Below are 13,788 nucleotides of genomic sequence, written 5' to 3'. Positions count from 1 at the left end.
CGCCAAGGCTGGCCTTGAACTGATCCTCCTACCTCTAGCTCCTCCTGCTGGGATTACAGGTGTACACTACCACACAGAGCTTTAAATAGTTCCTTTCTTTTTAAGATTTATTTTTAGTCAGGTAGTGGTGGTACAGGACTACACAGAGAAATCTATCTTAAAAAAAAAAAACAGAAAAAAATACTTTATTTTTAGTATTTTTAAGTGTGTGTGTGTGTGTGTGTGTGTGTGTGTGTGTGTGTGTTCGTATGTATGTAATAAGAAAGTTGAAACATGAAACTGCTACATATGGGGGGTGAAGGGAGCTTAGTCCAGCCCAAGTATGATGCTCTTTGATTGGAGGCAGCCTTGTATGTCACCTGGGCTGGTCTCAAACCCCTGTGCTGTCATGGTCCTTCCTTCCATCCCAGACTCCCAAAGGCTGGAAATACTGGGCATATGGCACAACCCCAAACTCAAACAAATTCTTCCTTTCCTTTTTTCTTTTCTTTCTCTTTCCTGTCTTCTCCTCTGTCTTGGGGATTAAACCTAGAGCTCATGCATGATAGGCAAGCACTCTTCCACTAAACTATACCCCATCCCTTTTTAAATTTTAAGTTGACCAGGTAAACCAAGCAGGCTTTAAACTTGTAATCCTTCTATTTCAACCTCAGAGTAGCTGGGATTACAGATGTTTACCAACACTGTAATTACCCGTACACTAATTAAAAGAATTAATAAATGTGTTCTTTCCTCAAGACAGCTATGCTTAACCCTGAGAGATCTAGAATCAGTCAGGCAGTGGTGTCACCTTTAGTCCCAGCGCTCAGGAGGCAGAGGCAGGCAGATCTCTAATTTTGAAGCCAGTGTGGTTATATAGTAAGTTCCAGGACAGCCAGAACTACACAGAGAAACCCTGCCTCAAATAATGAACGAACTAAAGAGAGAGAGAGAGAGAAAGAAAGATCTAAAATCATATTAATCAAGAACACAATAATAAAAGTGGTGACCTCACCATCAGAGGAGGGCGGTGTAGTCCCAAGTGGTGTGACTGGGGTTGTAGGAGTAGGGCTGACAGGGGTTGTCACCAACCCCATTTCTGGATGGCTCTGAAATAGGACACAGATGGGTAAGAAAACAAAGTCTACTTTTCAGTAAGTCCCCTCTACTAAGCATGCTTACTGGTTTTCCAGAATCAGAATGAGACTGGCAGTTCCCTGAGGACCTGCACTTGGTACTCCTTAATACTTGATTTCTATTTATGCCTGCTGAACTAACACGAAGCATTGTCAGTTAACTTTCATTGTGAAATTTCAGTTCCATTACAAATTTTTCTTTGAGCCATATAAATATAAAAAAAACAAATTATTCATAAGTATGGAATATTTTCATGACCACAGAATTGACAAATAGATATAAGTATATAAGGGAATGCTGGGAACTATAAAAAGTGCTGTTCTGATTACAGCCTTGCTACTCCACAAGAAACAAAAAAGCAAAAACAAACACCCAAGAGCATGTAAGCCAGCAAAATGGCTTCAAAATACTTATTGCCAAGCTAATGACCTGAATTTGGTCCCCATGGCCATATGATAGAATAGAACCAACTCCCAAAGTTAACGTATGACCTCTACATGCACTTAAACACCCCCCAACACACACATGTAAACAGAATAAATGTAAGAAAAAAAAATCATGCAATAGTGAGTAAAGTATCAAGGCAGAGGCAAAGAAATACACCTAACGTGGACAACACAGATGGCCACTGTGCCCTTGGTTTTCCTGGCCTTTCACTTTTCAATAGCTTTGCCAGTCCTTCATCTTTCTCATGTCTTCTAAAGTCATTTATGGAATTTGATAGACAAGAAACCTGGCAAGAATAGTAGATAAACTTCCTTACATAACCTTATAAAACTGGTAAGAGTCCAAAACACACCCCAAAACAGCACATTGTTTTCAAAGCATAGCTTTACTTTTTGGGTAAAATTCTACTAGTAGATTACTTTAAAAGAAATACACACACCAGGCATGGTGGCATATGCTTTTAATCCCAGAGTTCAGGAGGCAGAAACAGGTGGACCTCTGAGTTCACAAACAGCCAGTCAGGCCTACACCATGAGATCCAATCTTACCCACAAAGGGTGAGGGGTAAAGGAAACGTACATATTTTAAACAGTGTGCCATTAAGACAAGAGCACTTCTGTATTTTAAGGCAGCTAGGACTGAGCTACAGCCCTAGCTTGATTTAGTCTCTTCCTATGCCAACTACTGAGGATACCCCTTAGGCATATGAGCAAGTATCTTCTTAGTTTCAATGTGTATACACTATTTTGTCTGTTAACAGCTAACACATTATTCTGCTCAGACAGCTTTTTGACTTTTGTTCTCTGGAAACTGGTAAGATAACGGCATATCTCCAGTTGTAATTCCATAAAGACTATAGAAAAAAGACAGACAACAGAAAACTCTAAAACCTACAGAGAGCAAATAAGCCCGGCAGACCCTGACAGGTAAAGTGCAGTAATCTCAACTCTTTCAAAGGCTAACAGAATCAGCAAATTAGTCCAGCCGTTAACTTTGCATGCACCAGTTGAACACATTCATTTGAGGACAGCACAAAGCATAGGCAGCTGATGCAACACTATTACTACCACTGACTGAGGCAAAGCAGAGTTTGGACAGACACAGCAGATGGGCTTTTCAATGGAATGAACCTGTGTTAAATTCAAGGGGAGGCTGAGGATACAGTTCAGAGAAAGCAATCTCCTAATATGTACAAGGTCTTAGATTTGATCCCACAACATCACAAAAACTAAATAAAAATAATAATAAAATTTGAAGGAGAAAGGGATGAGAAGAGGTGCCTCACTTTGTAGCCCTGGCTGTCCTGGAACTCAGAGACCCACCTGCCTCTCTCCCCACCACACCCAGCCAGGACTGGTGTTACCTGAGCTAAAACTGTGATGAAGTTCCGATTTAAATGGACAGCTTCATAAAGCGCCAGAAGAATGGCCTCATTGGTTCTAAAGAAAAAGAGAACAAACAAGATTCCTTTTAAAGAGCAGATGACAAGGAACACATTATAACCACCAGGAGCTCCTCACTGTCAATCCCTCCACTTACCCTTTGGACTTCTGCCTCAAAAACTTCTTTTTAAGGTAAGTCTCTTGCTGCCCAGATTGGCCTCAAGCTCACTGCATAGCAGAAGATGTCTGTAAACTTCCGCTCCTCCTACCTCCACCTCAGGAGTACTGTGATAACTGGCATATACCAATCACATCCGGTTGACTTAATGTGGACGATCCAGCCAAGGGTTTCATGCATGCTAAGCAAGCATTCTACCAAACCTAGCCTCTAAAGCAAATATCTCTAAGAATCTTGTGGCTTAAAACTCAAGAAACACTTCACAAATCATAAAAAACTTTAAATCCACAAAATGTTGACAAGAGGTTATGTCTTCTGCTCTCATTCGGCAAGAGAGCCCACACTAAAGTCCAAGTACTTACTGTACTGAGATCTTCTCGTGGGCGTCTGCTATGAACATGCTGCCCACCTGTGGAAGAAAAGAAGAATAGCAGGTTTTATACAGGAGGACAGAAAGGAAGCTCAGTCCCTAAGAACTGAATCCGTGAAAAAACAATGTTTTTAGTAACAAAGAACAAGAAACTCTGAACCATCGGTCATACTTTGAAAACTATAAAAGACTTATAAGTGATAAGTGTAATAATCAGATCCCTACTAAATCATCCAGCCTCTCAATGTGTAAGTTTGTAACAGTGTCAAGGTACCTGTCAAGCTAAATATTCTAATCGCTGTATGTTTCCTAGAAGCTATTTATTTGCAGTCAAAAACTAACTCACAAAAAAACTTCAAGCTTGTCCTGAAAGCTACAACTATAATCTGAGATGTTCAAGGTAAGTCTGGGCTGTATAGGGAGTGGGAGCCAACCTGAGCTACAGTATCGAAACCTGTCTCAAACAAAAGTAAAAGAAAATAATTATTTAAACTTCAGAGAAAGGAGGCTGACACCAACTGTGAAAAACCATTTTCCATTCAGAACAGAGTTTTAATTTACACTCTGTCAGCGAAAGGGAATAAAGAACTGACACAAGCTGCCTTTAGTACACGTAACTTCAGAGGTTAGACATGGTGGTGCACATGTGCAAGCTAAGCACCAAAGAGGAAGGATCAGGAGTTCAAGGTCATCCTCAGCTATACAAGTTCAAGGCCAGCCAGGATTTCATGAGACTAGGCCTAAAATATTGAAAATGTCTGAGAACAATATAATTCTATCTAATTCACATCGTAAAATATTAATATAAAATTCACACTCTATAGTCTATGAGACTCTTCTGTGATGTGTGTCTGAGTTAAAGCATTTAGAAGATTCTTTTGAAATCAGGCTCTTAAGGGAAAAGGTAAGGACACACAGGCACCAAGAGAAAAACGGCCTGGAGAAGGAACAGCTGTTTTGTGCAATAAACTCAAGAAACTGTCTAATCTCTAGGGCACTTATACACTAATGCCCCCAAAATGGGCTCCAAATTTGCCTACACTTTAGGACCCACTAGGTTTATTATCTTCCCCTCTTTTTCTCCCTTTTTATACTTTAAAAATTTTTTATCTTTTTAAATTTGACTTTATTGCCAGGTAGTAATGGTTCATACTTTTAATCTCAGGACTCAGGAGACAGAAGCAGACAGATCTCTGGCAGTTCAAGGCCAGCCTGGTCGACAGTGAATTCCAGAACAGTCAGAAATACAGAAATTTTAAAAGTCTAAGGTAAAAAAGTTTAAACATATTTGTTTTATTTTATGTGTATGGTTATTTGCCTGTGTGTATGTCTGGTGCCACATGTGTACAGTGCTCACTGAGGCCAAAAGATGAAGTGAGAGCTTTGGAAATAGAGTAACGGATATTAAACTGACAGTTGTGAACTGACATGTGGGTTCTGGGAACTAAACTCAGAACCTCTGGAAGAGCAGCCAGTGTCCTTAACCACTGAGCCACCTCTCCAGCCCTTAACTTGGTTTTGGAACTTACTAAGATGCCGTGGATCTGGCGAGGGTACAGCACCACAACTGTAACCTCAGTGTTTGAGAGGATAGGGCAGGACTGTCATGTGTTCCAAGCCAGCCAGAATCTCAATCTGCAACTAAAATTATTATTCTTTTAATAATTTATTTATTGTGTTTTATGTGCACTGGTGTTTTGTCTTCATATATGTTTGTATGGTGGTGTCAGATCCACTGGAATTACAGACAGTTGTGAGCTGCCATATGGATGCTGGGCATTGAACTCGGGTCCTCAGGAACAGCAACCAGTCCTCATAAGTAAGGAAATACGGTTCCAAATAAAACTAATCTGTTCTCTCCTCCTCACACCATTACCTCACAGATACCTAACTCCTGAGCCCAGATTTGCCCACCCCTGAAGTCTTCCTGTACTTCTCAACAGGAGAGAAAAACACAAGCGAAACTTACCATATTTGTTAAGGCAGAAAAAAAACCACTCTGATGTTCTTCTTCCTTGTCTTTATACTGCCTAAGGAAAAAAAAAAAGAAAGAAAGAAACCTAAATTAAACTTGAGGATTTTTTTATCACATATATATTGGACCCTGACATTCTAGGGAATCAGGGCAGAGTACTCTTAGAATGTCTGACTCCAGCAATCTAAAGCTCGATGACGCTCTAGCCATGGCAGTTCCCCCGCAAGCTGAGAGCAACCCATCTGCTCTTGAGGTACTGTGTACCAAAATGCCTGGCTACTTTGGGAGAGACCTAGAAAGCAGCTGCACAAGTGTGAAACTCTCTAGCATATGGCTGATCCAGTTATTTCCCAAACAGATGATCGCTTGAAAAGTATGGCAGTGAAAATTCTTCCAGGCTGTGACAGTGAAAACCTTGTTTGTGTTTGAAGAAGGAAGAGAGTTGAATGGCTACGACACTTGAGGAGATGGAACATACTTGGAGTTTTAAAACCCAAGGGTATGGAAGGAATATACGGAGAAGTAAGAAAGATCCTGCTGGCCTTAGTGGGATTTCAGTATTTCTAGTTTCCCTCATGGAACCCCAGATCCTTCCCTAGCTATGGGATGAAAACCAAGTATCAATTTATGAGACCCTTAGACTAAGCAAGGATTCTGGGAAGTTGAGTCACTAATGAAAAAGAAACATTTGGTTCAGGAGGGTTCGGTAACAGGTTGTTCAAACTTGCATAAGGGCCTGAGTTCAACTCCTAGAGGGAGGAAGAAAGGGTAAGAAAATTTTTGCAAATCTGTCAAATGAGATTTAATGCACCTTCTCTTTTTAGTCTTTTAAAAGTTTTAGACAGGGAGCTGGAGAGATAGCTCTTTAGTTAGAAGTACTGCTGCTCTTCCAGAGGACCTGAGTTCAATGCCCAGCACCTATCTGGCAGCTCACAACTGTCTGTAACTCCAGCAGACCTGACACCATCACACAGACATGCATACAGATGAAACACCCACGTACATAAAATATAAATAAATAAATCATGAAAAGAAAAATAATTTTAGCTGAGCAGTAGTGGTACATGCTTTTAATCCCTGAACTTAGGAGGTAAAGACAGGAGGATCTCTGGGTTCAAGGGCTGTCTGGTCTACAGAGTGAGTTCCGGGACAGCCAGGGTTACACAGAGAAACCCTGTCTCAGAAAACCAAAAAACAAAACCAAGCAAAGAATTTTCAAGTGATAATGACATTTACATGGGATGCTGGGTAAAAGGGTAAAGCCTGCTTTTTATCTATTAAACTAATGAAGTGTTCGATAACAAAAAATACCAAAGCAGAGAAGGAATGTTCCGAACAGCTAGACTAAATAAAGGTGGACTTGAAGTGGTTGAGTGCCTTTCTCTGGTGTCAGTGCAAAGCCCTTTGGATACATCAAGCTGAACTAGAGCAAATGCTTCTGCATGCAGCCATACCTTTAACTATTCTTTTGGAATACATTAGGAATTTTTACCTGAGAATTCTAACAAACCTCTTCCGTACTCACCCCAGTCAACTGAAAATTCACCTTTTTCCCTCTGGAAAAGCACTTACCTGTTGTACTCAGATAAAGCCTGAGTGATCACAAGCCCCATTCCCTGGAAGAGAAAATACAATACTCTGAAAGAAGGCAGGAGCCTTGAGGTGTTGGTCACATTGCTATAGTCAGCCGGGAAACATTAAAGCCCTACAGTCTATACCCAGGACATTCTGCCTGAGCTCTGACATGAAGGACAGAAATTCTTAATATAATTTTGTTTTTTCAAGCAACAAAACTCCTAAACCAAAGGGACTTGGGGAATATCCTCTTTGGAAAGATTGTTTATCTAATTATTTTGCTTAATGTTCCCACAAAGCATTTCAAACTGAGTAACAAGAGACAAACAGGCCAGTGTAAGTTACTGACAGTTCACTGGAATCATTTCCACTTCTGAAAAGGCAAGTAAATGAGAGGATGCAAACAAAAAGAACTCATAGATCGCAAGCAGCCACAACAAAAGCGATAGTGAGTCTCCAATTAAATTTCGATGAACGTAGGAAACAGGGCAGGGAGCTGGTGAGATGACTTAGCGGATAAAGGGTATGGCTATGAAGCCTGAGGCCTGAGTTCAATCCCCAGGACCCACAGAATGAAAGAAGAAAACTGACTCCTGCATGTTAGCCTTTGAAGTATGTATGTGCATGCATGTGTGTGTGTGTTCACATACGTGTGTCTATATGCACATATACTTCCCATGTGTGTGACATGCGTTTGTCATATATGTTGCATATGTCACATACATACACATACACACACACAAACACTCACACTCTAAATAAAAAGTAGGTTTTTTTGAGATAGGGTCTCACTATAAAACTAGCCTTGGCTATCCTATGTATATCGGGCTGGCCATGAACTCAAAGAAATCTGCCTGCCATTGCCTTTCAAGTGCCGAGATTAAAGGTGTGTGGCACCACAGCCATCATAATATTTAAAATTTAAAGAAAACAAGAAGTTATTAAAATGAGCAGTCCCATTTTTTCCAGAATCTGTAAAGCATATCATAAAGATCTATTAAGGTCACAAGGATAAGTTATACATACTTTTTTAATAAAGGAAATTAAAAGAAATAAAAGGAAGTAAAGCCAAATATCCAGTAAGTTTGTCCTCCCTATATCCAGAGAGCAGATGTATTTTGCAAAATTTTAAAGATTCATATAGCATACAAATATATACATCATATACTTTTGTGTATCATACACATACACATACACATACATATATGTCATCCTTAATGTCTCAGTCTCCTAAAGTCAGGCTACAAATTGTATCAAGCTAGTTCTTTAAGAAGGAATTGCAGGGCTGGAGAGATGACGAGGCTGTAAACTGCCCTGCTGCTCTTGCAAAAGACCCAGGTTTAGTTCCCAGCTCACAGCCATCTTTAATTCCAGTTCTGGGAATCTGGCATTTCTCTTCTGGTCTTTCCAGGCACCAGGGAACACGCAGTTGTATATGGCACACACTGGTAATCCCACACTGAAGCAGGAGGACCACAAATTTAAGGCCAGCTAGGACTACACAGTGGGACTGTCTCAAAAAAAAAAAAAACAAAAACTCATAATGAAGCACTTACTTTCTGGGATTCATTTTGTATTTGTTTGTTGTAGCACTGGAAATTTAACCCAAAACTAGTAAGTTATATCCCCAACCCTTTCCTTTTCGTTTGAGATAGGGTCACACTATTTCACAGGATGCCTTAACCTGCACTTTTCCTACCAGTTTCCATTACCACCACTAACCCAACTTCTCTCTTCTTAATCTCCACTGGAAGGTCTCTGCATGCAAGTAAGACAACACCAAAACATCCAGAATCTAGGTACTCACATTCAGTGTAGCCTCATCATCCACAATAGACAGCTTCACAATGTAAGGATTCACAGACTATTAAGAGAAAAGAGTGAAGGTAAGTGTGACCAAGCCAGAGAGACTGCTGGCCAATTAAGAAAGTAATAACACAAATGCTTCTGAACGCCCTCTTTCCATGGTGATGCTCCCACTACCCAAACCCAAAGCATCCTGCTTGCTGACAGCTCCAATTGCCTGTGAGTCACGTGCACATGTGTGCAAGGACACACACACAAATGGCAGTGCTGTTCTACCTGCATTTCCCTCTGGGTTGAATTAGCTTGTGTTTATGCTTGTCTACCTCTCCCAGCTTTTCTTCTTTCTTGTTTCTAAAAAGTGAGTACTCTGAAAACTCAATCTTCCTGTCCTACTGAGTCCTCAGGGATCACTGTCCTCTGGGAAAAATAACATCTTCTTTCCCTTAAGACAAGTATTTGTAAACTCCTAACTTACACTCTCCTCCCAAAGGCCCCCTAACCATTTCAGAACTACATAGAAGGACTGATTCACCCACCCGGAAAACAAAGCCACCTCAGGGGTGGGAAGTGGCAGCTGCTTAACAGCCAGAGAGGCCATTTATGGAGATCTGATACCCAAATTACACTGCAGGGGGTACTGAAGGAAGAATGTTATTACCCAAGCAACAATCTGGTCAGGACACTGGGGTTTAATGACTGTCCCATCACTTACAGCACCGGAGGTTTACAGACCCAGTCTCAGCTGGGCACATATTCAAACTCATTAAAGATATGACTACTTCTTAAAAGTGGGATGAGAGCCAATGACCTGCTCACCTTAAAAACATCCCCCACCCACAGGATATGAGGAAAGTTCTCTTAAGAACCAAACACCAATTCCAGCCCAAGGAGGGCGAGTAATGAACGTGTCCGGACTGGAGATTTGTAAAAACTACCCAGAAAACTCATTATTGAGAAACCTGAAACCAAAACTAAAAAACTAGTCACCCAAAAAGATCTCATTTAACCAAGTTTCAAAGCATATCTTTCACATGTAAACTGAGAACAGAAAAAGGTTTTACGTTCCTAACAACCCAAATGTTTATTGTTTTACATGACACTACAGACTGTCAGGAAAGACCCAACGCAAGTGGATCCTTGGAAAAGAAAAATCAGCAGTTGGCTGACCTACAGATCTCACCATGTTGATAGCAACATTACAAAAAGCAAAGCCCCTTTTCTTTTCAAGACAGGCCTCTTGCTATACTGCCCGGGCCGGCCTTTAGCTCTCAAGAGATGCTTGTTGGCTCTGGCACTGGCCTCTTCGTCTCCCTCCTGAGAGTGGGAACTGTCCAGCCACAGCACATTTTCTTGGCATTATTTCTGAAGTACTAGTCACTCACCTTTCCAAAAAAAACACCGTGAGGTGGAGTAAGGGTTTTGGAAGCACCAAGACTAGCATGTGTTTGAGTAGTAGTTGAGGAACAGGGAAGGTTTATGCCCCAATTCCCCTTACTAATTATGAAATGCTACACAAATTACCTAATTTAATATTCAGTCTCCTCTCCCCTGGTGCTCTGAGGCTTATTTAAGACACGTAAAAGCCTTAACAGAGCATCTGACACACAACAAGACCTTTTACTTTGTGATGTTACCATAGTCAGAGGAAGCTCTTCACTTTTATTAATGTGTGTGTGTGAGCGTGTGTGCACGTGTGTGTGTGTGTGTTTGCACACCCATATGAAGCTATTCATCTTGCCTTGTGACTGGGTTTCTCACTAAACCTGGGACTTGAGACTTGCTGACTAGGCGAGGCTAACAACGCAGCACCTTTTCCTCAGAGTGCTGTGGACTACAATCACATCTGTCATTTTGATGCATGCTTTACCAACAGGGCCATCTCTCTGACCCAGGAAAGTTCTTTATGAAAAAGAGGACAAGGAAAGGAAAAAAAGAATGAAAGAGAATGAGAGGAAAGAGAAGGAGGGAGGGAGGAAGGGAGGGAGGGAGGAAGGGAAGGAGGGAGGGAGAAAAGGAAGAAAAACTTACATAGATACAATTTAATTTTTTTTTAATTTAGAAAAACAACAGGCTTAGGGCAGTAGGTGGGTTTTCAGTCAGTTCATCTCGAAAGGCTTGGCCAGCCTGGAAGCCGGGATCTTAGCCCTGTAAGAATCCCTTTCTCCTAAACTCTTCTGAAACAGGAAGCAATCTACTTTTCATCCAAAGAGAGGATTAGAAAGTCAGCCAGCAGTCTACTACTGACTCTACTTGCAGTTCCTTCTTTGCTAATTTTTTTTTTTTTTTAATTTTGGAGTCCCAAATTTCCAAGGTTCCCCATCAGTTTTCATTGTGTCTAAAACAATGCATTATTAAAATGAGGAATAACTGTACATGATATCCTTCCCTAATTTCTTTTTGTCTTGCTTTGATTTAGTCTGGTTTTTTAGAACAGGCTCTCTCTGTTAGCCTTGGTTGTTGTCCTGAAACTTGCTCTGTAGACTAGGTTAGAACTCAGAAATCCATCCTCTCAAGTGCTAGGTTTAGGTGTGCCCTAGCACACCCAGTTCTTTCCTTATTTCTTATATCTAACACATATCTGCCTTCTCTGCTTTTAGCTGGATAACTAGTCTCTGATACTTTTACCTCCTTCTAGAAAGTATTACAATTTGCCTTACTGGTTGGTCATGGGCTTGACTATTGTAGTAGCAAAAATGTTCTTCCTAGCACACCTCCCACTAGTTTGTGTAAGATTTCACTGACCTTTAACTTTGTTATATTTATCTGGAATTTCTGGTGCTCTTGTCAAAGCCTTCCTGTTCTACTATAATAGCATCTGGTAAGTGACATATTCAAAACTGCAAATCGCAGAGAAATTATGCCCATCAGCCTTGTCCTTATTGGGTATACTCATTCTTCTGGAGTTTCTAACACAGCATATAAATACAGAAATAAGGTTTTCTCCAGTTATTGGCTGGTTCCCATTTTTCAGGCTGACATTTCAAGGCCTCATTGGGCTTAAGCCAGGGTTCAGTTTGCACTCAGAAAAGCCAAGCCACTGCCTCAGAATGGCTGTATCCACTAACAAGTGAAACACTCAACATTGACAACAGCACATTTCTGTCACACAGGACACAACTTCTTTAACTTTTCTCAGCTGTTTTTCTAGCTTTTGTGAGGGTCCATGAGTCTAGGTTATCATTCTTTGGCGAATCATAGGCCCTTATACTGTTCTAATAAGGGCCCAGAAACTTTTACACGTAACCAAAACCATAATGGTTATCTCACAGACCTTCCAGATGGCTAGTAAAAACAGATACTGGTGATAAACTACCTATTTATTGGTAGATCTATACTTTATAATCAGGTCTGCCAAGAGAATAAAAGTGGCCAGATCTTGGGATTTCTAGCTCATCAACATTGTTCCACACTGGAGTCCCTCCTCCTAAGTGCTTCCTTCTCATAGCCTCTCCTCCTCACAATAAGTTACCCAACTCTCTCAGCCTATCTGAATTACACTCCATGATGCAAGCATGGTGGCACAAGTCTGTGGGCTGAGGAGGCTGAGGCAGGAAGATTCTTGAAAGACAGAGGCCAGCTTAGGTCACAAACCAAGTATAAAAACAGCCAGGCATGTGGCCTAAACAAACCAGTCTCAAAACAAACAAACAAACAAACAAAAACAAAACAACCCCGAGAATGGTGACACATCTATAATCCCAACACTTGGAACACTGAAGCACAGTTCACCACAAATCTGAGGCCAGCCTGAGCTGTAGAGTGAAACTCTAAAGAAGGGATTAAGGGAAGGAGGGAGGAAGAGAAGGAGGAAAGGAACAAGGGAAAGACGGGAAGGGATGGAGAGTGGGAGGGAGGGAAGGATGGAGGGAGGGAGAAAGGGGGAAGTGGGAATTACAGTGATATAATGGGGAGGTGAAAGCAGAAAGACAAGAAGTTCAAAGTCCAGCCTGGGCTGCATGAGATCCTGTCTTCAAATTAACATTATAGCCAGGTATGATGGCATACACTTGTAATTCAAGCAGTGAGTAGGCCTTCAGGCAGGATTGCCAAAACATTGAGGTCAGTGGGAATGGGTGATAAAGTAATATCTTCAATTAAAATCTTAATTAAAATCAGAAAGAGTTCTCAGACCAGCAGTGATGCTCACACAGTGACTACTTTAAGGTAGTAAGACACAGAAAACCCAGTCTTTCCAGAAATACTGATGGGGCCCACAAACACAAAACTGAGTCATGATGGAGAAAGGATTTACAGAGGCAGGAGGATCACCCCTGAGCTCCAGACCAGGCTGCTCCAAACACTGAGCTCTACACCAGTCAGGGCTATAGAGCAAAACTCATTTTTGTTTTGTTTTGTTTTGTTTTTTAAATTGAGGGGCAGGGGGCTGGAAAGACGGCTCAGCAGTTAAGAGCACTGGTTTCTCTTCCAGGGGCTGTGGAGTCAATCCCGGTACCTACACTCCTCTCATCACAATTATGTGTAACTCCAATACAAGGGCTCCGATGCCCTCTTCTGGCCTGCATGGGCTCCAGGCACATACATGGTGCACAGACATACATGCAGACAAAATCCCCATACACATAAAATAAAAATAAATAAAACTTTTTTAAGTGAAAAGAAAAAAATAAAGTCTGCCAAGAACATGTCTTCCACATTAAGCAATCTTTTAGAAACGGCTGAGCCCAGCAAAAGGATTATGGAACACGGAAAACAGCAACTATCCACTAGGGGCCCGCCTACCTCGTATTTTCTGTAGTTTACCAGCAAAGCCAAGAGGACAACAGCATCATATCCATGTTCTCTACGACTTGGGGGATGCGACAGTATCTGTAAACAAGAGGCACAAGGTATCACCAAGTCCTGGTTCCTGGGAAGGCAGATGAAAATTTTTAAGTGATAGACTATCTAAAAGAAAAAAAAATCATCAGGAAGTTGACCT

The 13,788-nt window shown here is 41.2% G+C and overlaps 1 protein-coding gene across 1 annotated transcript in view; it reads right to left on the bottom strand.

Moving 5' to 3' along the window:
- ARMH3 (armadillo like helical domain containing 3) overlaps positions 1-13,788 on the bottom strand; it is a 173,549-nt gene that overhangs the window by 131,865 nt on the left and 27,896 nt on the right. The window contains exons 8-14 of the mRNA XM_080913266.1: positions 13,590-13,676; positions 8,851-8,907; positions 7,041-7,084; positions 5,463-5,523; positions 3,486-3,532; positions 2,927-3,002; positions 995-1,088 (exon numbers count right to left, since the gene is read on the bottom strand). Coding sequence (XP_080769392.1) covers positions 995-1,088; positions 2,927-3,002; positions 3,486-3,532; positions 5,463-5,523; positions 7,041-7,084; positions 8,851-8,907; positions 13,590-13,676 — 466 coding nt within the window. The remainder of the gene's footprint in view (positions 1-994; positions 1,089-2,926; positions 3,003-3,485; positions 3,533-5,462; positions 5,524-7,040; positions 7,085-8,850; positions 8,908-13,589; positions 13,677-13,788) is intronic.

The sequence above is a fragment of the Micromys minutus genome (genome assembly GCF_963924665.1).
Source record: "Micromys minutus genome assembly, chromosome: 2".
NCBI lineage: Eukaryota > Metazoa > Chordata > Mammalia > Rodentia > Muridae > Micromys > Micromys minutus.
The sequence above is the reverse complement of the archived record's forward strand: the minus strand, read 5'-3'. Positions and strand labels throughout refer to the sequence as shown.